Genomic DNA, 25,861 nt, shown 5'->3' with positions numbered 1-25,861 from the left:
TAACTTCTCTTTCCTAGAAGCGTGGTCATGGACTTGATTTTCACAAGACTGAGCAAACCCCACATTTTATTTCAGCAGGCTGGTGTGTGCTGGGACCTGAAAACATTACCACTGTGTGAAAGTGGATTGTGGGGGCACCTAATGGAAAGGGAGGGATTGAGGGGACAAAGAGAGTACGACTGAGCTGTGTTGTAAAGAACAGGAGCAGATACAGAACAAAGATGACACCAGTAATAAGCATGAGCTGAGAATGGGAAGAAACGAGGAGAGATTTGAGAAAAGTACAATGTAAAATATGTAGCGGAAGTTACTGTAGAAAAGAAGAGGTGAAGCGGAACAAGGGAGAGAAGTGGGAGAAGGAGGAGGAAGTGATTGCTAAGTGCAGTTAATAGCAGCACCAAAGAGAGTTTTAATTGGAAACCTGTTATAATTAACCTCAGTTCTGCTCCCATGAATTTCAGGAATGCATGTAGCAGGTAGTTTTCCTTTTGGCTGTTGCGTTGCTGATGCAGAGTATGCTGGGTTTCAAGCCAAGCAGCAGATCGCATTTGTGTTTACCAGGCCCTGAGCAAACATGTTAATAATGTCATTTGTCATGGGGGATGGCACTACAAACTGATTTCAGATTTTTCTATAGCAGACGGGGAATGCACTCTGATTCTGCCCTGTCTAAAGCTGCTCATTTTAACTGTTCAAGCATGAGCTCTTGTCACCTGGCAGGAAGACATTGACCCTAATTGGTGCTGGAGGGAGACCTTGACCTCGTTGGAATGACCCGTGGAGGCTCCTTCTAAATCCCCTGGGGGACTTTCTAAGTAGGGAAGGGGCGAATCTGCAGCTTGTACATTCTTTATGTCTGGAAGGATGAAAAACAACCATGGAGGGTTCCTAAAATTCATTTGAACTTAGTTGTCCTTTACCTCTTTGTGGGATGCCAGTGCCACGTGCTGGAGAGCTGCTTTGAATGCTGGTGCTCCTTCAGAGGCTCTTCTGAGCAAGTCAGGCAGCTTTTTGCATGCTGGCGAGCAGGATTGCTGTGACTGAGATGTTATGGATGCGTCTTTCAAATCCCTTTGGCAATTAAGAAACAGAACAAGTGGAAACCAGTGGCTGCAATTTCAGTTAAAAACGACCACTTCCCACCACACAGAAAAACCTTCTGAATGTAGAAAGCATGGGAATTCGGAGGTCAATGAGGGTGTGTGTTAAAGCCAAGCCCTGAGCGGTGGGAGCTATGAAAGATCACGTAAAGGCAGGTGTACCATGGCTCTGTGTTTCTGGTGGAAGCACCTGGCTCTGTATCATCAAATCACAGAAGGGTTTGGGTTGGAAGGGACCTTCACACATCAGCCAGTCCAACCCCCCGCCATGGGCAGGGACATCTTCCACTGGATCAGGTTGCTCAAAGCCCCGTCCAATCTGACCGTGAACACTCCCAGTGATGGGGCATCCAATACTCACCTGGGCAACCTGTTCCAGCGTCTCACCACCCTCATCATAAAACGTTTCTTCCCCATGTCCAACATAAATCTACCCTCGTTCAGTTTAAAACTGTTGTCCCTTGTCCTGTCATGACAGGCCCTGTTAAAAAGTCTCCGTCTTTCTTCCAAGCCCCTTTTGTATATTGAAAGGCTGCAGTAAGGTCTCCCTGGAGCCATCTCTTCTCCAGGCCAAACAACCCCGACTCTCTCAGCCTTTCTCTGTAGAAAGCTTTGTTTTTATTCTGCAGTTTTGTTTAGCTTGTGAGCACTAAAACGGTAATGAATGGCTTTTACCCGTTGAAAGAGGCTTCCTTGACTATAGGCCATCCACTGATTTAGATCCCTTTGAAGGGAATGTGATGACAGACTCCCCTTGCTAGCTGTGTGCAAGAACTGCTTTCAAATCACTCAAGGACAGTGAATGATAGAGGGAGATCTGTGTGCATCCATTTTCTTCGTCCCAAATCGTGGGTGAGATTAGTGAACGAGCCTTTGAGGCCAGCCCTGTGGGTTTGTGTGAGCTATCATAGCAATTTCTTCTGCCTCTGTCCAGAACGTGTGGGTTGAGGATGAATACTTTGCAGAGGTCACTGCAGTTTAACTTGGTGTGCAGCTAGGTGTACAACAGATGTAAAAAATATCCAACAGTTGTCTGTCTCTTTTTTTTCACTTGTAGGTTTATTCTTCAGTCTAAAGGAGTGATTCATAACCAACTCTTAGAAAAACAGAGAATAGCTGAAGAGAAAATTAAGGAATTAGAGGTAAGTTTTTGGCAGGTAATGATGATGAAAGTAGAGCATTGAATGTCAACAAGATGCTGTTTGCTACATCCCTTGTTTTTATCTGGTACTTTTCATTCTGAAGGATTGTAACTAGGTGAAACATAGGGCCTGTTACAAGTAACCTATAAGTAATTCAAGTCACTTCGGTTCTTTGCTAGATCTACAACCCCAGTAGGGATTGATTGTGTGCTCTGTGTCCTGATACGAAAACTGGGGGTGAGGGATTCAAATGAGATTAGTAGGAGCAAGGTTTAAAACTAGCAGAAGGATGTTTGTGTGGTTATATGCAGCAGATAGATGATGTGAAACTTTGCCAGTGCAGTGGATATTGAAAGTTTATACTGGCTAAGGACAATTGCACAAATTCATGGAAGAGAAGTCCATTGAGAATTACCAAATATGTAGAAATGGCATCCTGCTCAGGAAGTCCCTGAGCTAAAAATGTCTGGAGGCTGGGAAAGTATGAGGAGGAAGTACCGTATACGCCTGCCCTGTCCTTACACTCTGCCCTGCGCATCTGCTTGTGGCTGCTGTTGAAGACTGGATCTAGGGGGAGATGGGACTTTGTTTTGACGATGTGGTCAGAGGATTTCTGTGTTCTTATGTTTATCTGGTTGGAGTATTCAAGGGAGGGAAGAATATCTAGGAAATATAAAGTAGTGTCTCCACAAGTTCCAGTGTTCAAACAAGTTATCTAGTGAATCTTGACTATCTTCTAGTGGCTACATGTACAGCTTACAGTTCTTCAGAGATGTTCAAAATGTACTGTTCCAAGGCTGTTAGTGTATTTTTTTTCTTAATGCCCCTAAAATATAATTAATACAAAACCCTGTTCCTTGTTTTTTGGGGAATGACAGAGAAAGCAAAGACTGAGTTGTATCGAGCTGCTTATCTCATCTGTTAGTGTTTTGGAGAAAGTGAGTGTGGAGACCAGCTAAGTAGGGACAAGCAGGAATAGGGAGTCAGTGCTCAAACCTACTCAAACCTGTGCAGTTCTGTCTCTGTTGTCTCCTACTTACACTAAAGCAGAAGTAGAGAGTGTATTTTTTTAATTCCTTCCTAAAACTCGGCTTGCCTGGGGAGCTGTAGGGCAAGCACATCATCATATGTCGTGTTGCCTGGAGTGTCTTCTGTGCTAGATACTAAGGGGTTTTGTGTTTCTGGCCACAAGAACTTTTTCTGCACAGAGAAAACAAGTACTCCATGGATAGGCTATATATTTAAGGGGGTGTTAATGCAGACAAGTCACAGTCATTTTTATGGTTATGTGATAAAAGTGATTGTATCCTGGCTACTCTGGAGCCATCCCAGATGCTGGTGGCTTTGCGCAAAGACAGCCCTGCGACTGGGGTTGGCGAACTTCATAGCAGCACGTCTGGATTTGGAAGCGATTGGAGTGTGGTTGACAGCCTCTGTTTACAAACTGCCCATTGGGTCCCTTACTGCCAGGTCCATCGGGCTGTGGTCAGTTTTTTGGCTACTGTGCCCTTCAGCTGTGCATCTCAATTTCTTCCTGTTCCTGGTGGGGAATGATCTTACCTCCTGAACTTTCCGATTGCTGAGTTCAGCAGAATGGATGGAATTCCCCCCAAATTATAACCTTTGCCATTCTTACACAAAGCCTCAGAGCTGGCTGCTTCGCAAATGTGTTTTTCTGCTTTGTAGCTCCCTGTTGCTTGAGTCTCTGGTTATGGCCACTGAATTGAAGTTCCCAGCAATAGTGACTGTCTCAAAAGGTGGTGGGAGTGGGGCACATGGGTTGGTTTTTCTTTTTAACCATGGGGCTCAGATTGCCAAAACTTTCAACAGTTTGTTTTAAGTGAACATTCAAGTCCCTCTTTTAACTACTCTGTTTCCAGCTGGCTGGCAGTTTTGTGAAAAGGATTTTCCTTAGGCTTGCCCATGGAAGAGGACAAGCTCTTAGACTGACAAGTGCTGGAAACTGAGATTTCGGGGGAAATACCTGAGTCCAAGTCAGAGAGCACTTATCACAGGAGTAGGGGATTTTGCTGTCCTGAAAACAAGTTGTGACAGAAGCAGGAAAGAATGTGAAACTTTGTGACCTTTTGCTTCCACTACACCATTGTAAAATAAATATCAAACCAAGATAGGTTAAAACTTCCCTCCATCTGTTGTTAAAACTGGAAGGATTTTAAAGCTTAGGTTTATATTTTACGTTGTTAACTACCTTATTACTTACTCACATTTCTCACTTTGCATGGTTGAATCAAGCTGGTCAGAGTAATCTTCCAGTATCCATACAGTGTGGCTCATCTGGTTACTCATGTAGTGCGAGCTTGAGACAATTATGCCTTGCTATTACGATGCTATTGCCAAGGTATTGTGAAATGTGTATTTTTGATACAAGCCTGAATTTGAGAAATGCTCTCACTGCTAGCTTGTTGCTGTTTGCAGAGGAGCACAGCACAGAAGGCTGGGTTCACTGCTGAGCTCATCTGTAAATCCATCCAGCTGCGTAGCAAGGAGAGCTCCTGAGTGCTGACTATTTGTGAAAATGTGGGCTTTAACCTGCTTCAGAGATGTGAGCTGTTTCCTGACATTCACAGCTGTCAGAGTGAACTTTCAAAATAGTGAGGGGTTTTGCGTCTGGTTTGAAAGCTGCTTTTCTCCCTCTGATAGTCTCCACTGCAATGCATGATTGCAGTTATTCCCTTTTCCTCACTCCCCTCTCTTGGGTTCCTCCACTGTTGAAGCGGTGCATTGCCTTTTTCAAGGCAGCATCACAAAATTGATGTGATACTGCTAGTTTGGTCCTCCCTGCTGCTCACTGCATGGCAAAGCAGCAAGGAGAACCAGACCTGTCTTTGTACAGGGCTGTGAAAATAAGGCTTGGCTGGAATACGCATTGGATGTACTTAGTGAGAGGAACTGCGTTCTGAAAACACCAAAGGGGTATGGATGTGTACGAGGGGGCAAATGCATAGCCTGTCAGTTACTCTGCAGAAAAAGCAAGGTAGCTTTACCCTTCTTGTTAAAGCTGAGGTATGAACGTGAATATGTATATGTACATATGTAGCATTCTTAACGTCACAACTTGTATATAATCCTTTGGAATCCAAATAGACTGCCCAGGCTTGTTGGCAAAATACACATGCCTGCTTAAAGGCTGTGCCAGTGAGGCTTACAAAAACCTGCTTGAATCTTGCAGAGATTGATGGCATAGGCTCACTCACATGCTGGCATGGGAAGCGTCCTGCTTAGCAGTAGCGATTGGATTTTTCCAGTCCTGATACTATCAAATTCTTGTTGTGTTTCACAGTACGAGGGGTATGTGTTAAATCTATTTTGAAAGCATTCTAAAGGGATGAGCACAGACTCTTTTTAGCTCAGCAATGTTTGTGCAGTATTAGGAGAAAAACCAAGTAATGTTTTTCTTCCCTTGTTTTTAAGGAAACATGATATGTGAGGGGTGGAACAATGCTTTGTTTCAGGAAATGTTATCCGTTTCCATTGTAGGGCTAGATGGATTCTGTTTTTAAATGTGGCATTTTAAAAAGAACAAACTATGATGTTATAAAGACATGGAAAATTGATTCTTCGTTAGGGGTGGAGAAAGTGAGTATCGCTGTGTGTTTTCTCTGATAATATCTGATAGTCCCCTTCTCTCCTGCTATATTCAGCATGTTTAGTTGTCAGGCGTTGTCAGACTAAATTGCTAAAAATAACAAATAAGGGGGAGGCTCTGCTGGGCAGCTCTGTCTACTGTGTGCCACTGAATTTAGCTCCTTCGTGAAAAGGGCAAAGCAACCTGCAACTTTCTGGTTGAAGTGGAGTTTGGTTTTAAACTCTGACCACAACATTGTTGTGTGCTTGTTTCCCAGGCAATTCTTTCACATGTGTATGGGAGGCTGAAAGTTTACTGCTGCAGAGATAAAGGGTTGGTTGTTTTCTTTTCTGTCTGCCTGGAGTAGAAAATACAATCGGGAAAGCTATACCTAAGTGCTTGATTTCTAATTCAGAAATTCTTCATGTGATCCCTAAAATGCCATGTGCAATTGCCCTATCCCACACAGAAAACTTCTTTGCTCTCGTTCATGGTGGAGAAGCAAACGCTCTGCTCTCAAACACTGCTGTGCTCCACGTTTAAAGGCTTAGATGGTGTTGCAGGGCTCCTTCCTGGTGAAGTTAAAAAGTGACTGCATTGCAATGCCTTATGGTGACCAGACGTCAGAGGTAACAACAGACTTCTTCCCTGGTGCTGCCGGGATGCAAACTTGCTCATGCTGTGGCTTCCATTTCTCTAATCTTCTTTCTCTAGGAGCTTTAAAATGGCTTTGCTGCAGCCCTGAGGCGTAATGGTGGTGCCCCTCTTCTCCATGAGTCGATCAGGGCATCTATGATGGTTGCCACAACAGTGTTTTCGCACCCTGTGGGAACAAAGATTTAAGTAGGTGAGGTGTGGCTGGGGAGAAGTGCTGAAGCCTGGGAGTTCATGTTCTCTGAGCAGGTACGGCTCGGTTGGACCTGCTCGGTGTGGCCGTGCGCCTCTGACGTGCTCCTGCAGCAGCTCTCTGGACGGCCCTTCGGTTTTTACGCTGAAACCGTCAGCGTGGAGACCAACTCTGAGGGTGGCTTTAACGATGTGAAAACAAGTCTCTTGAGATTTGTGGTGCACTTTGCAGACCACTAAGCGGCCATCAGAAGGTAGCAATTGTTAGCCTGTTCCCAAGTTAGACCAATATCTTCCTGGGATTTACAGTGTAGAAGCTCTCATCCCATGGTTGGCTCGGGATAGGCCAGTGCCCAGGAATGTGTGGTGGGCTTTTTAAGTAAACAGGGCAAAATAAGGAACGCTCCTGTTTGCTTTGGAGAGGGGAAGCCTCAAGAATAGCCCTCTGTGCTTTAGCCTGGAGCAGATTTTACTTTGGGTGAGTGTGCTGTTCTCTCATTCCATTGCTGGCATACACGCACGTACCGAGGACATGATTTTAAACACATGTTGTCACAGAAGCTGCCCCTTGTTTCTAAGCGTGTGCATAGACGGGGTCAGTCCCTGGCTTGGTTTCAGCCCTGTTGGCTTTATGGCCTGGTCTGCTCTAAGGAAGGCTGGCGTGCTTCTGTCGCTGTTGTTCGTACGGGAGCCAAGCCAGAACCATCCGTGCAACCTGGGGGCTCAGCTGCAATCATGATTTGCAAACATGTACAAAACTCCTCTGGCACGGATTGTTTGCAGGTTTGGGGTGTTGCTGGGGAGTAGATTGGTTTGTATTTTCTTAATTTGCTTGTCCTGGAAGGTGATGTGTTGTGGGGTTTGTTTTTGTGGTTGGTGTGCGGGTCTTTTGTTGGTTTTTTTGCTATTTGTTTCCCCTTCTCCCCACCCCACCCCACCCCCAACTTTACAGTATCTGATGTTTGGGAATTCAGAGTGGTGATACCTCCTTCTCCTCTTGCCCCTGAATCACACCTTGGAGTTTCATTAACTCTCCCTGGCCATCTCTGAGTCAGGAGTCCAGATGTTCTCTGCAGTCAAGAGAAAGACAATAAATGCTTCCAGAGGGTCACTTGTTCCTAGAGGTGATCTTCTCCCTCTGCTTGCTGTAGAGGGAGGCTGGGCACCTGGTGTGGGGACAGGTGGAGTATGGAAGTGAACTTAACATGTAGAATTAACATTTGGGCTTGCATGGACCTTTTAGGAGGAAGCTGTGGGAGCTCCACAAATTATGGAGATCGGTGTGAAAGTGATCTGCAGAGCCTCATCAGGCCCCCTGCGAGGGACCAAACCAGGCGATAGCCTTCATCTTGCATGGCTTTGGGTGTCTGAGGCAGCTGCAGGTGTCTGGGCAGGTCCTTTGGGCATGGCCATTTGGACTTGGTGATGTTCCTGGAAATGTGTTTCATCTTGACTCTGTTGGCTTCTGTCATCCAGGCCTGAGTCTGTGCCTTCACTGAGGGCTTGCTCCTGTTTTTCAGGCTGCAAAGCTGGAGGCTTAACTTGCTTTTTGAGGACATGGGTGGTCCAGCTGCCTGCCTAAGCTTGCTGTCAGCTGGGGAGCATCCACAGGCACTCCCGTAGGAGAGCAAGAGCACAGCCTGCATGGGCAGAGCTGTCAGCACTGGTCTGCCCCGCATGGAGATGCTTGTTTTGAAGAAGGGAGTAGCCGAAGCTCTCTTTTTTTTTTTTTCTTTTTTTTTTTTTTTTCCTCCTATAGGTCTGGCTGTCTTACAGGGAGGAGAATCTGCATTCTCATTCCTGATTTTTTAAATGAAAAATACTCTGAGCAATAAGAAAAATAGGCTTTAAAATAATAAAATGATGAGAAGGTTGAGAGTGTAAAGGACACAGAGCTAAAACTATCAGGACAAAATCATTCTTTATGGAGAAGCCCTCTGACATTGGACTGGGGCCATACAAACTTAAGGTAAATACTGGACGAACTGGGGCATAGCTAATGCTGCTCTAATTCTTTCTGTCCCCTAAACTGACTCTGCTGATGGTAACATGAATAACAGGCCTTATTCCTTGCTTTCAGGGCTGTGATGAATCACTGACTTCACTTATTTCTTTATGTTTAAAGCCTCGCCAGTGTGTCTTATTGTCATTTGTCAAAAGTGAGGATAGCAAAAGGATTGTATTCTTACAGCCTAACTTAACGTGTAATTTATGCTGTTTCTCTTTTATCCAAATCGCATCATCTCTCATCCTAGATAAATGAAAGTTGATTCTGTGCAGCTAGCACCTTGCAGCTTTAAAAGGGAAGAAATGCTCTTCGGTAATCACAAGAAAGAAGGTGTGTTTTTTTTAAATACTGATTCTGATTCCTATGGTAGACTTGTTAGATAGAGATCAAATAAGAATATGTTCTGCTTTGAAAATTGCGTAAGAAGCTTGTCCTATGTTAAATAGTGCACAAGTCACTGGTTGCAAAACATGGCATGTAATCTTAGAGGCAAAGAAGGAAGAAATCCTCACATTTAAGAGGGGATTCCCAGCTCTCCAAAAGGGTCTTCCACTGGTTTAGACCTGGGATGGCTTATAAAAACTTTCAACATCTCACCGCATTTTTGTGAAGAGTGGTTGATGCTGATTTTGGTGGAATGACGTGTATTTATGATATCACATGTGTATGGGTGTGCATTTGCAAGGCTGGATGTTTCATTTGGAGCAATCATTCACCGCAACAAGTTTTCAAACTCCCAGATTTTTGCAAGCAACTGCTTAATTAGTAATTCTTTGTTAGTCTTCCCTGCGCTGCAGACTGCAAAGTAAGCACACAAACTAGCTGAGGCTAGTAGCAAAGGCTTCATGAAGGGAGAACTGGAATTTGATGACTCTTCATTTTCACTGTTCCTACCTTTATTTTTAGGTGGATAATTGTAGATTTTAAAAGCAGGAGAATAATTAACATGGGTGTTGATTGCTTCCTTTTAAATCCTTTAGAAACTAGTTATAGAGATGCTTTCAAAGTAAATGTATCCCAGAACTTGTCTTAGGATTTTTGGGGGGGTTTGCTCTGCTTTTTAAAAAAAAAAAAATCTCATGGAAAAAGCTTTTCAAGCAAACTCTGCCAGTATGCTTGCATTCTGTTGTAATTCAGGGGAAAGTGAAATACATTATGCATTAATAAAAAACCACTTCTGCTGCTGCGTTTAAATGGTTTTGTCCATCCAGGAGCCTACATTTAGTCATCTGGGTCTGAAAACGTCGCTTGTTTCCTCTGATTAGCATTAAACTGCTTTTATGATTACACTGAAATCATTTTAACACAAAGTTGGTAGATAAGTCTGTCTTTGTCATTTTAAACCAGGGTCTGATTCATTGTCAAAGCTCTTCTTTGTGCTTATGGCTGCAGAAGTATCCAAAGCAACGAGCCGAGCTGGATGCGAGTCCCTCTCCAAATTCCTTCTTGCATGAGTAATAGTTAGTCACAAAACCAGTGCCGCTGTCCTTGCCTTAGTCACCAGGCCCATGCAGTCGCTCCTCGCTGTCCTTTATTCTGAGTAGCTCTGGGGAGGGGGATTATCTGTGCCCGATAAACCTCCATCCTGCCCCCATCTCCTCCATCTCGCCTGGGGAGAACAGGAAGCGATTATTTGGAAAGCGTGCTCCTGCGTGTAGGAGACCTGACCCAGCCCTGAGTCAGCTTTATAAAGCCACACCTTGCTCGCCAGGTATGCGGGGAGGACCTCGCGACTTCCTGCTGGCCCCGCTGCCCGGGTCGCTCCCCTCATCTGTCTGTAAATGTGCTCCTAGCGGAGATGTGGCTGCTTCCCGCCTGCGAGGCAGCCGAGTTCAAGGGTGTCTGAACTGGGGGGGATGCTGGTTGGGTGGGAGTTTACATCACCTTTTTGTTGCTGATTTGTTGAGTCTTTGAAATTTATGGAAGTAATTTTTGTTTTAAAATGGCCTTGTTTGGCCGGGACCGCAAGAGATGAAAGGTGTGGTATGATTTTGCAAAAGTCATGTTGCTAGGAGGTATTCTGATGAGCCGTACTGGCTCTGCAGGACCATAGAAACCAAAGCACCAAATTAGGGAATTTACCACATTTTGCAAGAGGCAGCTTGGTGAGGGACACTTCCGCCAAAGCAAAACATGGGGATTTTCAGAATCTGGGTGAGTTTCCCCTCCCCAGGTTCTCTGTGTTTGACCTGACTCTGCTGTCATAGGTCTGGTTAGGGTGCAGTATCTGACCTGAAGCAGTGTGCCTCTAAAAACTGCTCTAAATGGGTAATGTTGCCAAGAAGGGGTGTCCCTAAAGGAATCCTCTGGGTTGATAATATATTTCTGCTGCCACCTACTGAAAGGTTCCCAGTCGGATTGCTTTTGTAATAGTTAACGTCAGGCTAGGGTGTAGGAGTTCACTGGGATAATCTGTCATTTCCCAGTCACAGAGAGCAACTGTCTCCACCTCTACCGAAAATGCTGTCCCGTGGCTGAGACAACAGGTATGTGCAGTGTGCTCCCAGCGGGGCTGGGGCCTGGGGACAGAAAGGCTGCTCTGCAGCCTGGTTTTCCTGCCCGTTACGTTGCCCCTTCTTCTCTTGAAGGTGGCCTTCCTTGGTACCAAGCGTGGAAAGCAGTGGCTGCTTTTCCAAACTGGCTTTTTCAGAGTGTGTTCCTCACGGTTTCAAGGTGCTACGATAACGATGGGGGAAGCCCTGCTGGTTGTGCTGTAGGTAGGATCGATACACGATGAAGGTGGATTTGCACCAGCAGTTCTTTAGGCAGGTGCTCCTAAAGATCCTCCTGAGTTGGCAAGTGCACTTGTATGCTTGATGTCTTCTCTTCTTCACTCTAATCCAGATGGTTTTGAAGTGACCGAGGGCCCCCGTTACCTTCTGGAAAGAATGGCTAAGGGAAAACCCAGGGATCTGAATCATCACTTCTCCTCTTAGGTAAATGGCATCATCGTGCTTCTGTCAGCAGCTGTCATCAGAAACCAGCTGGGCTCCCTTCCTATTGCAGTTCATTCACTCTTGAGCAAACTCCGGGCAACTTCCTGAGAGCAATAACTCTTCTTGGAAAGTCTTGAAGTGTATCTAAATATTTGGTGGTTGCTGTAGCGTGGTAATTCCCAATGTGTACAAGTGCCACAGTGTTCCACTGGGTGAGGACCAGTGCTGGGTGGACTCATCAGGGCACAGGACTGCCTGCAGACCCACCCCACCCCGTTGCTGGTGCCCACTATTTCAGTTTCTCCCAAAGCAGAAGCAGCCAGGTGCTGTTCAGCAGGTTCACCTCCTTCCTGTTTGTAGGTTCCAAGTGAAATCCCGTTAAACAGAGCGCACGGCCTAGGCACATCGTCTTCCATGATCTCAGGCTGCCCAAAATGTTTGCCTTGCCCGCGGTGTGTGTGATGACTGCTCGGTGTGCTGTTCTCTGGCAAGGGGGGTTTGGGCAATTCCAGCCGCCCTAACAGCAGCGGTGGCCTCAAGAGCAGGGGCAGCTCAGACTGTTGCTGCTGCCTGGCCCCCAGCATGCGGGCAGCACAGCTTTCTTTCCTCTCGGGGAAGATTCTTCCCCAGATAAACGTGTGCTCCCAGCTCTATCTCAGGATCTGCTGATCACTTTCCCAAAGAGTGCAAACACAGAGCCCTCGAGGAATGCCAAAAATGACCTGGGTTAACTTTGGGAGATACAGAAACTCTCGGCTAACAGGTTTATTGAGACGGTGTCACAAGTTGAGTTGTATCAGGGCTCCTATTTGAGGCACTGCATCATGCCTGAAGACTCTGCAGCATTCCTCGACGAAAGCCTTCTAAGCGTGAGACTGGGATGCCAGCATCTGGTGGCTGGTAGCCAAGCATGCTGCGAGCCGTGGGGAGGGAGGTGTTCTCTGGGAAAGAACCTGCCAGCTCATTTTGTCCTCACAAGTTGGATGTAAAACAAGTTTGTAGAAAAACAGTTAAAAAAAAAAAGAGAAGGCATGTTCCAGTACCAGATCCTTAAATTTGCATGGAAACATTTTTGTTTGGGTTTAAGCATATTTGTGTTTGCAGGTCAGGGGTTGAAACTTTTTCTCTTGCTGAGGTGGAGAGAGAGAAGTGGAATTTGAAGAGCAAAAGGAGTAGACGTTGAATGAGAAACCACTGTTTGAAACAGGAAGTTCACCTGTGAGCGCGAGGCGTAATACAGCACGAATAAACGGTGGCTGCTGCGTATTGGTTTCCTGCTGAGAGCAGCAGTGCTGTTCTGGCTTTTGGAGTTGAGCGTGCACGCTGTGAAACGCTGTGCTGAACTACCAGCTCTAGACAAGGCTCCGCAGACATGCGGGTCTGGCCAGTGGCTGACCAGCTCTCTCTGGAGGCAGAGGCGTCTGAATCACAGTGCTGGGAGAAATATGTTGCTTTGATCATCAAAAGCCCGTCCGAGAGGAGCTGATTAATAGTTTTTTTTCTTGCTGTGGAATCTGTGGATGCTGGCTTTTTAATCTGCCAGGAATGTAAGGTCTGGGTGCGTCATCGTGCTTCTCCAGCGAAGCACTGGCCTCGCTAGCAGCGTGATGCAATGGGAACGGAGGTGGGAGGCTTGAGCAGGAGGTGACTTCCCACCGTGTCAAAAGGCCACGGGCCACCTCTGTTAACCACAATTCCTTTTCTTCTTTGGGGTGTGAACTGTAATTGTATTTGCATTAAATCTAGTATTTCTGCAGCTGCTGCCAAAAGCAAATAGTGCAGAGCTGGTCAGGGAGCAAGTGTTGCCCGTGACAGGGAGTGAAGTGCAAGGGAGAGCCGTGGTACGGGACAATGGCAGGGGCGAGTATTTATGGCATTGCTTTTGCTGTAACCACCAACGCCAGGGCACAGGCTTGCCGCTCCGATGCGCGTCGGTAAGAAGCGTGTGCAGTGAGGAATGGCTTGTGCGTGCTGCCATACGTAGCCTCTGGCTGGGGCCAGTCAAGCTGGCGCTTCCAAGAGCTTGTGCTTCATACGCAGGCGAAGCGAAGAGGCAAGCGGGGCTGGCAGCAGCCGCCCAGAGCCATTGCCTGCAGCTGCCCCGTGCTGCCTGAGAGCGGAGCATGTTGGCAGTGGGCATTGCAGCCCACCGTCCTTGCTGGCGTTACGGGGTCCCACGCGAGGCAGCTGCCCTGCCCTCCTTGTGGGCAGGGCTGGGGTTGGTGGTGCCCTCCCTGCCGGGCTGTGCGGGTCCTTCTGCGGGGCTGGTGGCTGCATAGCTGCCCTTCCTCCTGGGAAGGGTTCCCAGGAGATCGACACGCGTTGCCTGTCGGATGGGGCTGGGTGAGTAGCCAGTCCTATTTTTGGCTGCATCTCTGATCACATGGGAGACGGCACTTTTACTCTACATAGCTGTACTGAAACCCTACACAGGTTAGCCCCTCGCCCCACACACCTGGTTTAGGAAGGCTGCAGGAAGGCTTGGAAAACTCCCGAGAGCTGGGAGGGGAGAGTAAGGGCCAGGTTTGGTAGCACCGTCTGCGGTCAGGTGGAGGAGAGTCTCAGAACCCCTGGTAGGTGCTGGGAGGTCCAGCTGGTGGGGTTGGCTCTGCTTCCCAAATAAGAGTTCTTGGCCATCTTTTCTCACCCTCCATCTCGGTGCCAGGCAGCCATTAGCTTGGCAAACCTATTTCCAGAAAGCAGATTTAGGTGAGAACATTACCTTTTGGGCTAGTTTTCAGACAGATCATCAGGGCTGTGGTTTGTCTTGCTCCCAAGCGCTACAGCCCTTCCTGGCTAGGGAATGTGACTGTTGTTGGCAGTGGGATTAGCTTAAAGGAATTATGAAACTACAGGCTGGGAGGCATTGACTGCGTTGGCTTTTTGGGGGCATCTTCTGCAGTTTTGCACCCTATCAGCTGTTCTGCACGTGGCCGAGACCTCGTTAGCCTGTCACAGTAGCCGTGTGTTGGTCTTGTGTCCCAGTGCAGGTGGCAGTGCCGTTCCAGTGCAGGGACAGAGCGGGGCAGGAGGGGGATCGAGGGGCTGTCACGGCAAATAAGGGGTTGGATGAGAACTGGTGGGTGGCCTGTGATGGGAACAAGTGAGGGCGCAAGAGCTTGTCCTATGCTGGAGCAGGGCAGCTGGCTTGATTTCAGAGCGTGTGCGAAGCGTGCTGCCCACCTGGAAATCTGTAGCTGCAAATCCTGCTACCTTCCCACATGCCTTCAGCCACCTTCAAGGCGGCCTCCGGCTCCCCTTCCTCGCTTCTGTGGTGGAGAGGCTTCTCGCGCACTGACGGGACCTGCAACCTCAGGTCATTCCTCCCTGTGTGGGAGTTACTTTGCACGGGTCATGGAAACAAAGCGGCGTTTCTGAAACCTCCGAGAGCTGTGGGGTGGCGAAGGCCGACGGGGGGTGTGTGCGCTCACTGCCCCAGCTGAGGCGGTCATTCAGAAGCTGCGCCTCTTAAGTAAGTTTCAATAGCACTCAAGAAGTGTATTTTGCAGTGTGGTAAATAAATCTCTAGCAAGTGCAATGTGGCAATCCTCCTCGTCAGGAGGAGGAACTGGCCCCCTGACTGCAGCCAGAGCTGACAAACCAGCCTCTTCCTGCTGTGCTGTCTGTATTTCCTCCTTCGCTGCCTTGCCACGCTCTTTGCGTAACTGCTGGGGAGATGCCAGCACCTTGTGGCACTGCCCGCCTGTTGTGGTTTAACCCGGCAGGCAGCTAAACACCACACAGCCATTCGCTCACTCCCCCCCGCCCCCCCTGGGATGGGGGAGGGAATCGGGGGAAAAAAAAAATAAAATTCACAGGTTGAGATAAAGACAGTTTAATAGCACAGAATAGGAAGGGAAAATTAATAATAATAATGATAAAAGAATATACAAAACAAGTGATGCGCAATGCAATTGCTCATCACCCACCAACCAATGCCCAGCCAGTCCCTGAGCAGCGGTCATCCCTCCCCTGGGTAATTCCCCCCAGTTTCTGTACTGGGCATGACGTCCCATGGTATGGAATGTCCCTTTGGCCAGTTTGGGTCAGCTGTCCTGGCTGTGCCCCCTCCCAGCTTCTTGTGCACCTCCAGCCTTCTCAGTCAGTAGAGCATGGGAAGCTGAAAAGTCCTTGACTAGTGTAAGCACTGCTCAGCAACAACTAAGACATCGGTGCGTTATCAACATTATTCTCATCCTAAATCCAAAACACAGCACTGTACCAGCTACTAGGAAGGAAACTAACTCTGTCCCAGCCGAAACCAGGACACTGGCCTTGCTGCAGAGTGTGGTCCTGTTTGTAAGCCATGAATTCGGGCTTTTCTGGGAGCTGAGTGGCATGCGTCACCTTCACCCCATTGCCTTCCCAGAGCAAGTCTCCTTTCTCAGTCCTACCCTGAGACTCCGTGACTCAGGCAGTGGTACTTCTTGCTGTTTTGGGTAACCACCTTGTCTGGCCAGAGGCCTGCAGGAGCTGGTGGGTGGGGGCAGCTTATGGCCCTGCTGGTGTGGGGAGCGGGTAGGAGCTCTGAATCTGCAGCTGGTGGGTTGTGCAGCCTCTGAAGTCGGTGGCTTGCCGTGCAGGGTCAGTGTGCTGCCATGTCCCGTTGGGCTCCTGACTGGTGAGCACTGGAGTTTCTGGTGTAGAAGTAATACCAGAGCCTGCGGAGAGCAGCAGCCTTTGATTTCACGAGGGACCAAAACCAGCAGTACAGTTCTGGCATTGCACTGGAAATTTGCTGCTAGCTGCGCTTGCTGTGGCACAGGCAACAGAGAATTAACACTTGGAGTGTTGAACACGCCTTCACAGGAAAAATATATGCAGCTAATTGGGTGATGAGCTAAAACCTAGCAGCCACGGGCTGGCCCAAAACGTGGGGTCAGAGGACAATAGGGTTAACTAGGGCTGCAAGTCAACATCAAGTGCAAATGAAAGCATGTCAGTTCAGGGAAGCTTGGAGGTGGGGTTTGGGAGGCTGTGGTAGTGTTCCTTCCACAGGGAGATACCACCAGCCTGGCAGATCTGGCTGGACCGGAACAGCCTCCAGGGTGACTTAAGAGCTGTGCTGTCAGACCGTCTCCGGGCTCCCGGAGAGCTGGTGTGACTAGGCAGCGCATGTGTCAGCCGGCTTGCTCACAGCGCTGCTCCCTGGGAAGGCGCACCAGGGAGAGACGGAGTTTCCTGTCTAGACCCCAGTAATCGCGGTGAGGAGGAGTTTGCACGCAAGCTCCTGCTCTTTCTCCTGTGATTACTGAAGCAGAAACCAGGCCACAGCTCCTCGGGAAGGAACACCTCGCTTCTGCCACGCGTCTTGGAAAATGCGGCAACCGTCTGCTCCTCGCTCCCCCTCGACTCGGGCCATTAGTCAGAGTGGGAGCCAGCTGCTGTGCTGGCTCCAGCGCTGGAGTCCTGCTGCCGGCCTGCAGGAGAGCTCGGGAAGTTTGCAGCCCCCCACCTGCGGGTGCAGGGTTTCCCTTGACGCTCAAGGGATGCTCCTTGAGCCCAGGGATGAGTCTCTCCCTGGAGGCTACTTTTGGGAGGAAGGATTAAAAGCGTCAGGACCAGCCCAGATACTCTTGCCCCAGAAACTACATGACCGAGGAGAGTGATTGAGGGAAATACAAATTCTCTTAATCCTTACCTGCCTGGGACTGCAGGTGATGCTTAAGTAAAGAAATGGCATTAAACCATGTCCCTTTGCCATGAGCTGTGTAGCTCCAGCACCCTTGCTCCCCCGGGGAGGGCAGAGCACACCACTGCACAGGAGTGGTCAGCGTGGATCCCCATGGGCCACGACAGCCATGAATGCTCCTGCGCCGCGTCAGGCCACGTTAGTGGGTCCCTTGTCCACGGGGAAGCGGGGCCTAGATGGTCGCCAGCACGGCTTCCTAACAGGGGACGTTTGAAATCCCACTGTGTTAGGAGATCAGAGCTGTCGTTTGCGGCCTGCCGGCTCCTGGCTGCGCATGGAGGCTTCCCTGCGTGGCAGCAGGGCTGTCTGGCTCTCCTGAGGTCGCTGCCGGGGCTAGCCTGCCTGCGGAGAGCTGCTCTCTGGAAATGTCTCTTGCTGCCTGGTGGGCACGAGGGGGAGTGGAGAGGACAGAAAGCCAGAACTGTTTCATAGACTAATTTAATTGCATAAAAATTTTTTTTTTAGTAATAAATTAATACATAGAAGTCAGCTCCGCTGATGCCGCTCTCCTGCAGTCAGCGGAGTGAGGTGGAGCTCAGATCCACGCAGGTTTTCCGGGACCTGTCTCCCCTCGCAGCCTTCAGATTCAGTTCCCTAGATGTGAAATCCCTCGACGTCTGTCTGGGCAGCGTGAGAACGGCACGGCGGTGGCAGAAGTCCTGCTCGTGCGTCAGCGAGTCGTTGGCAGCAGGAACCGGCGCTGCGCCTCCTCTTCCCGCGGTTTCCTGAAAAGCAGCTCTTGTGAGCGAGAGGGATCCCATGTGCCTGGGGACTGCGTGAGAGGGACAAGGAGCCCTTTGCCCTACCCACGGCCCTAGCTGTTGCTAACAACCTTTACTGTTTAAATAAAAGCCCTTCAGTATTTAGAAACGGGGCTGGAAGAGATGTCCTCATGGCATGGGCATTTCAGCTGAGTGTACAGAAGTGTCACTGCAGGTCTGCTGCGAGGAGATGGATGGGGAGTGATGGCAGCAGGACTGTCCCATGTGCTAATGAATTTTCCCTTCAGTGGTAGGGGTCCCAGCTCCCCGTGGGCTTGGAGGAGTCGGGGGGGAGGCTCTCAGGGGAGCATCAACTTCGCAGTTCTTGCCTGTCGCTAGCTGGCAGTGGCCGTGTCCTCTGGCTCACACACAAGCCCGCCTGGCCTGCCCCCCCGTAGCAAGGAGGGTGCTGCTCGGTGGAGACCAGTGTGTGCTTCTGCTGCAGCCTGCGCCCATGGGTGCTGCTCTGCTCCAGCCAGCCGGCAGCTGGGGGAGCACCCCAGAGCAGCATGTGTTTTTACCCTTTCCTCCAGCCCCCCTGCACGGCTGAGCAGTGCTGAGGACCTCCGCTGTCCCCCTTTAGCTGTCCTTGGTTTTGGTGGGCTTTGGAGGCCATTCATGCCTGTGGCCGGGGAGGCGATTGGTGGAACCTACGGCAGGATGCTCTAGGCTGAGGCCCGGACTCCTGTTATTTAATAATAATCTTGCTAATGCTTATTGGTACCTAGCTTGGCCCGGACACCGAGCTCTATCGAGCTCCCCAGGCCCGCAGGAAGGTGCTCAGTGTGTGGCTGTAACCACCGTGGGGTAGTGGGAGCATCGTGCTGCAGCGGTCCCCAGCAGGCTTTGCTGGGAAGGGAACCTTGTGAGGACAGCAAGCCCCGTGCCAGCATGCAGCGGGTACCACCCGTGGAGCCCCACGTGTGCCCCCGAGGGCTCTCCCCATGGTCCTCCACTAGCCCAGCTCTGGGGAGCCTCCCCGAGGGTCCCCCCAGCCCATAAGGAAATGCATTTGGAGCGGCGCTCTCCCTGCTGCCGCCAAAGGAGGTCTGCATCCAGCAGTGAGGGCTGCCTGCACTCGCACCGCAACGCCTTCCGCCGGCCTGGCATCCACTGGAGACTGTTGTGTCTGTTGTTTGGAAACCCAGAGAAAATAGTCAAAAGAGCCAAGCGCCAATTTTTCCAGTTACCTAGGAGCACCCAGACTAGCAGGAAAAAACGCTGCATGCTGAATTCCTATCTTGGGATGCACAGCTTCAGGCTGCTTCCCTGCCAAGCCTAGCCTAATTAAAGATGATTAAGGAGACACACGTATTTGGAGATGATGCCAGGGAATTTCTGATAGAAAGGAGGGTCTGGGTTTAGGAAACTGGCCCAACTGGGAAAAAGAGCCTTTTTTACCTAAGCACGAAAGGATTTTGCTGCCATAAGGAGGCCTCAGCATGTTAGTTCCTTTCTAGGCTCCAAGCGTTACAGGATCTGATTTCCTTTTCCTTCCTTGCTACGGTTAATGTATCCCACTGTTTGCAGCTCTGCTGTTGCAACGGCGCCGGCAGCTCCGAGGAGAAGGTTTCAGAGGGAACAAAATTCAAAGTCTGTGTAAACATTGCCCAGGATAAACATTAACACTTCCAGGATGCCTCTGGAAATGAATAACCGCTGTCCTCACTCCGGGAAGCCCGTAGGGTCGTGCGTGCCCTCAGCAGGCTGCTTGCAGCTCTGCCCCGGCAGCTCTTGGCCCCAGCACCCTGGCACGTGCGGTCAGTGCCAAGGCGGACGGACCTTAACTCTCCTGGGTTTTCTGCCTTGCAGCAGAAGAAGTCGTACCTGGAGCGGAGCGTGAAGGAAGCAGAAGATAACATCCGGGAAATGCTGATGGCCCGAAGGGCGCAGTAGCTGTGCGGCTCCCCCCGGGCCTCCTGTGACACCCTCTGGGTGGTTTTGGGTAGCTCTGCGTGTGCGCTGCTCACCGCCACCCGGCTGCACGAGTTCCGTTCTATGGCAGTTTCAATAAAACTCTGCTGCGAAGCCTGAGCTTGTTTCCTCTGCCTGCTGCCTCGGCGTCTCGCAGCGGCTGCTCTCCCTGCGGGGATGCAATGGAGAAAGGAGGCGGTGGTGGGATTTGGGGTGAGGGCCCTTCGGGGAATCCTGCTTCACTTTAAAGCAGCCGTAGCCCTCTCCCTCTGGAAGACCCCGTGTGCTGCTCGGCGCTGGGGAAGGCTAGCTACGTTGTTCTTCTGGAGCGGGGCTGGCAAAACTGCAGCAGGGGAAAAGGGGGGCTGGCAGGGCAGGACAGAGCAGAGCAGGACCGGCCGTCACAGGCACCTCCAGGTGACAGGCACTGGTTCCCTCCTTGTACGCATGGGCCTGGCAGAGCCCCAGAGCGGCGGCGAGCTTGTGGAGGGCCAGTGCCACCCTGTGCTTCGTGCTTGCAGTGCACCAGCCTGGCCGCCTCCTTCCCCTACTCCTGACTTTGGTGCTTTTCTGAAATGGAGCTTTCAGGGATGTCTCCTCTCCTGCCAGCAGCTCCTTGGGATCTTGGAGCTGGGCAGGAGTTTCCAGGTCCCATTGCCAAGCCCCCCATGCGCTCGCCCCATAGCCACACGGGCGCTGTCACACTCTGGGCTGGCCCGTTGCCACTTGCTTCCTCCCAGGCCACGTCACCTGCTCACCGACTGGTCCGGCTTGGTCTTCGCTGGTGATCACACACCTGCACTGGCTGCAGTCGCTGCCCCATGGGCACGGGGGCCTGTGGGCTGGTCCCCCACAGTGCGCTCACACCCTGCACACACACATGCACACTCAGTAGGGAGCCCTCACCCAGGACAGAGTTTAAGAGGAATTTAGTAAGATCGGACAGACTGCGCTGATCAGGCGCTGGACAAGTGTGCCGACCAGCTGGTCGTTTACACCCAACTGGTCCTTTTGTCCCCATACCTCACTATTTTTCCACACTTGTTCCTCCCAAAATCACCTACACCTCCACCTTAGGGTCCTCCACTAAACATCCCATAGCAAGTCCTGTGCAATCCCAAACAGCTTTTCCCTGCATCCGATAATGTGTCCCACCCCGGGCATCAACCCCTTATTCCGAAAGGCTGTCTGGAGAGCTGCTCTGGGTCACCCATGGGGGTGGGCGTAGCCTGGACGTGGGGCTGAGGCTCTGTGGGGACAGCCCTGGGAAAGGCCCCGGACAAGGTGTCTGTGCCTCGAGCGTCCTCGGCTTGTGTTCCTGCCTGCCATGGTGCCTGTGTGCACCTCCGGGCTTGTGGCTGGGCCTGTGAGGGGCTGACGGACCCTGTGATGGGCCTGGGGGTGGCCCGGCTGGGTATTACCTGGGCTCCCCTCCTGCTGGGTCTCTCTGAGCTCCTGTGTGGGTGTGCAGAGGTGCTTTATCCCAGAACTGATCACAAGCTGCCACGTCTGCTGCTGCTTCCCAACCTTGGCTCTGGTGCTTGCTGGCATCTGCCAGCTGCCATGCCTGGCAGCACCCAGCAAAGGTGCAGGGATGGGCAAACCGGGTGGGTCCTGGACCAGGTGTCCACCCAGTTTGGTCCCGGGGCAGGGCGCAGGCCTGGCCTAGGCAGGGTGGATCAGCCCGTAGCTGGGCTCAGCGGCCAGGGACTCCCCCGCTGCAGGGGCTGCCTTGCACTGGGCTGGGCTGAGCTTCACCCCCTGCCCTGCCCTGCCCTGGCACCAGCACGGGGAAGGTGGTGTCCAGGCTCACTGGGGCTCTGGTGGAGCCCTCTCTTCTCCAGCACCCTGAGCCTGATTTCCGCCCCCGAAAAGCCCCAGGCAGCTGGCACCCCGCACGGTGCAGGGTGGCTGGAACCCAGGGCAGCCGTTCCCGATGGAGCGTGGGAGATGTGGCGTCCCCTCCATATCCCCAAGGACAGGCACTGTGGCACCGAGGGCAGGGTGCTGCAGGGGTGTGTGCTGCTGTAGCAACGAGCCCAGGACCACAGGCACTTTGTTGGTGTTTGAGATGGGTGCCGAAGCAAAAGGCAGAGCGCAGCAAACCCGAGTCCTCTCCCTTTCCATGCTGGAGGCCGGGGGCAAATGGCCCCAGACCAGCTCCTGCTCCTACCTGAGGCAGCGCAAGAACCAGCCTGTGGCTGTGAAGTGGCTGCGCAGGGCTGGGGCCTCGCCTTGTGCCCCGTTAGGCCATTTCTGGGGAGCAGCCAAGGCCAGGCTGGGTGGGCTGACCACCGTGCTGGGGCGAGGGGCTGGAGGGAGGGGGAACGGGCAGCCGGGCAGGCAGGGGCATGGGTGCAGGGCAGCTGAACACCTCACTTTTACCCCCCTGCCAAGGCAGGGTGAGCCAGGGGGCCACCCTTCTGAGCCCCAACGGCTGCCAAGCTGCCAGGGAGGCGACAGTGACCGTCCAGCAGACCCAAGCTGCCGCCTGCAGGGGGGCAGCCCCCACGCAAGGGGCTTGAAGGTTCCTGGGTCAGGCTGCTGCCAGGGGCCCTCATCAACCCAAACCAAATTGTCTTGCCCCAGACCAGAGCCCCAAAACTGCATTTCTAAGATCCAAGCGGAGGTGTACAGAGTGGCCAGGCTGTGCCAGCAGTGGCAGGCACCTGGTCGAGGGGGGGAACTCCCAGACAAAAAAGTGCAGAGGAACCCAGCGAGGTGCCTTGTGAGGCCTGAGCAAGCCTCGTGCCATGGCAGCCGTGACCCTGCCATGCAGTTTGCAAGTAAGTCCTGTCCCTACATCGGTTGCCTCAGGCCTGGGTGCCGGACCCGGGCCCGTGCAGGAGCAGGGGAGCAGAGCTGCTGCCTCGGCTGGAGCACAGGAAGAGCCTCAGGGTCCAGACAAGCACAACCCTCATTTAGCTCAGCTTGGGCCACCCTTCCCTCTCCTGGCACCTGCTGCCGGGTCTCAGGGAGGCTGGATGCAGCATACACAAACCGAGGGACGGTGAGCGCAGTGCCCATTGAAGCCCTGCTGCAAAAGGGTACAAGATCACTCGGTGATCTTCAGGCGATACAAAGCAAAGCCCGTGTGTGTGTCAGTCCACCAGGAATGGTTTTGCTCCGGAGGCAGAGAGAACAGCAGGGGAGCAGCTGGCTGGGAACCATCCCCCCTGGTGACCGGCAGCAAGTTTCCTCACTTTCCTGCAGATGAAAGCTTTTTATCCCTCTTCTGGCCAGGCCTGCCATGAAGCAGCTTCAGCTATAAATCCTCAGCACCAAATTAATCCATGGCCTTGTTTCTTCTTACTCATTAATTTACCCCCCGCAAGCCTATACTCTGCAGCAGGGGGATGATGGATCACTGCTCAAAACCCCCGAGCGGGATCAGTCCTCCCTCGGGAGCTGCTGGCGCACACACGCAGCAGCTCAGCATATGCTTCCCCCCAGCTCTCTGCCATCCCAGGAGCTGCTGGAGAGGCCCCCAGTCCCAGAAGGGGACCTGCATGTCCAGCCCTGAGTAAGTGGAGGGATGAAAACCCGACTGAGCCGTCCTGTGTGGGACGAGGGGGTTGGTGGTGTCAGACACAGGCACTCCACCCTCCCCAGCTGGTTTCACTGCGCTCTCACAGCTTATGCACCAGGCTGCTGCAGAAAATCCTCCAGACACGGGTAACAGCAGGGCCAGATGCCCCCAGCCCAGGCCCCAGTGAGGGGTCGAGGCACAAACTTCTGCAGCAAAGCTGCTTGAAGCCGCTTGAAGCCAAATCCATCGTTGCTGTTGCAGAGTCAGCGCATGTGGGAGGCTGAGAACAGACAGGGACGGGGGAAGCACACCCTCTACGGGACAGATTTATTGAAACAGTCGGGACCTAGCAAAGAAAATCAACTGTTGGCTTTAATTATTGCGTACATCTTCATTTCTAGGACTAGGAAAATTTCAACTGATAAATACACATTTCATCAGAATGCCTTTGGCTGAAATATGCCATTAGCACATTCTTCAAAGTTACAACAAAAGTCTTAGAAATGTTAAAAAGGGATTTTTCCTTTACTAAAATAAAGGAGTGCACCCCCCACCCCAACAAGGCGCTAGGACTGACAGACGGGAACTCTTGGCTGTGCAAAGCAGAGCGTTGATTACAGTAACAGAAAGAAGTCAGGACAGGAGTGGGGAGCCTGCATAGCACTCAGTGAGAGGTACGGGAGGCAGCTGCAGCAGAGTCAGGTCAACATGTCCCAGAGGCAGCAGCAGCAGAGCGCAGTCCAGCATGCCGTCAGGCAGGCGCTCTCGCCCGTGTCGTCCCTCCGCCGCTCCTCCACGACGTACACTGCGGGGACAGGAGAGCTCGGTCAGTCAAAGAGCAGCACAGCAACGTCCACAGCGGCCAACCATGTCTGCCGCCCCCGGCACAGCTGTGGTGCCCCTCTGCACCCCAGCGCTCGCTTTGGGTGGCCCACACTTGCTGGAGACAAGCTGGTGCACGGGCGAGCGCTCGCAGGAGCGGAGGTGCCGAGCTCCCGTGCTGGGTGCCGCAGCCCCTCGGGCCACGATTTCATCACTGCAGCAGCACCCCGTGAGGACCTGCTGCCCCCTCCCATCACTGCAGCACCCCTCAGATGGGAAGGGTCCCCAGGGGAAGCACTTCTTTCCACAGCCGGGCCCAGGCTGCTGGGACTGCGCAACATTATGATCTCGACACAAGCAGCCGGTGCAGGTCAGCCAGGACCAGACTTCTGTTACGTCGCGTACAGTTATTGACCAAGAAAACAGGCTCAGCCTGGAAGGCGCCTGCTCCGAGTGAGCTGCCCTCCCGGGCGCGTTGGTGCCTAAGCCTCCCTGCCTGCCCCGCAGCCTCCCCCTGCCCTCTGGCAACCCCCAGCCAGCGGGAGGTCCCTGGAGCAGAGTGCTCAGGGGTGCCCTGGCTGAAGCCAAAGCCCCTCCAGGCTCGGCACAGCTGCCCTTCCCAGGGCAGGAGGTACCCAGCCCAGGCGGCAGTGCTGGAGGGGACCCTGCGCTCCTACAGCACTTGGGGCGCTGGGGAGGGAGCACGTGCGAGGAGGGTGGTGGGTCAGACGTGGCTAAGGGCCACACTCCCACCCAGCCGCTCACTCGCTGTCCCTCCTCAGCAGGGCAAGATGGGAAAAGAGGATGAGAAACCTTGCGGGTCGTATAAAGACAAGGAGATTGCTCACCTATTACCATCACGGGCAAAATAGGCTCAACTTGGGGAAAATTAAATTAATTTATCAGTGATTAAAATAGATTTGGGTAGTGAGGAAGAAAGACAAACACTAAAACACCACCTTCCCTCCTGCCTCCTCCCCCTAGCAGCAGAGGGACGGGGAATGGGGGCTGTGGCCCATACACAGCAGCTCCTCTCCTCTCTGCCGCTCCTGCCGGGAGCGGTGAGCTGTGTGACCGTGCGTGCGAACAGGGAGGCGATACCTGCAGGCTGGGGTTGTTTCCCTGCAGCCTTGGCAGAGCCCATGCCCCCTCCCCCCCCCCCCAAGCCATCTGCTCTGGGTACATTGATCTCTGGAGGGATTGTTAGGCACCTGGAGATGGAGAAGGCAGCTCAAGGCTCTCCGCAAACAGTGCTGAGACCAGCGGGAGCAGCTGCCCTGGACCAGACCGGGCGCTGCTGGGGGCTGTGGCAGAGCTCCCAGCTGGCCTGAGCTCCAACACAGCACAGTCTTGGGGCACCAACGTAGGGTCCCTGCCAGGAGAACCTGTTCCAGCATGGGTCCTCTCCATGGGCCGCAGGTCCTTCTGGAAACATCCACCTGCTCCATGGTCCTCCACAGGTTGCAGTGAATACCCAGAGCACCTCCTCCTCCTCCACCCCTCTACTGTTTCTCACTCTCTTGTT

The 25,861-nt window shown here is 52.1% G+C and overlaps 2 protein-coding genes across 6 annotated transcripts in view; one reads left to right on the top strand and one right to left on the bottom strand.

The window, feature by feature from the left end:
* PFDN1 (prefoldin subunit 1) overlaps window positions 1-20,105 on the top strand; it is a 32,366-nt gene extending 12,261 nt beyond the window's left edge. For both annotated transcript variants that reach the window (XM_076350116.1, XM_076350115.1), the window contains exons 3-4: window positions 2,158-2,242; window positions 19,884-20,105. In XM_076350116.1, the coding sequence (XP_076206231.1) occupies window positions 2,158-2,242; window positions 19,884-19,967 (169 nt within the window). In that variant the 3' untranslated portion in view covers window positions 19,968-20,105. The remainder of the gene's footprint in view (window positions 1-2,157; window positions 2,243-19,883) is intronic.
* A 3,722-nt stretch (window positions 20,106-23,827) lies between these two features.
* The window catches only part of CYSTM1 (cysteine rich transmembrane module containing 1), a 30,927-nt gene continuing 28,893 nt past the window's right edge, over window positions 23,828-25,861 (bottom strand). For all 4 annotated transcript variants that reach the window (XM_076350135.1, XM_076350137.1, XM_076350136.1 and 1 more), the window contains exon 3: window positions 23,828-24,319. In XM_076350135.1, coding sequence (XP_076206250.1) covers window positions 24,213-24,319 — 107 coding nt within the window. In that variant the 3' untranslated portion in view covers window positions 23,828-24,212. The remainder of the gene's footprint in view (window positions 24,320-25,861) is intronic.

This window comes from Aptenodytes patagonicus, chromosome 12 (assembly GCF_965638725.1).
Source record: "Aptenodytes patagonicus chromosome 12, bAptPat1.pri.cur, whole genome shotgun sequence".
Lineage (NCBI taxonomy): Eukaryota > Metazoa > Chordata > Aves > Sphenisciformes > Spheniscidae > Aptenodytes > Aptenodytes patagonicus.
This window is presented reverse-complemented; position numbering and strand designations above follow the sequence as displayed.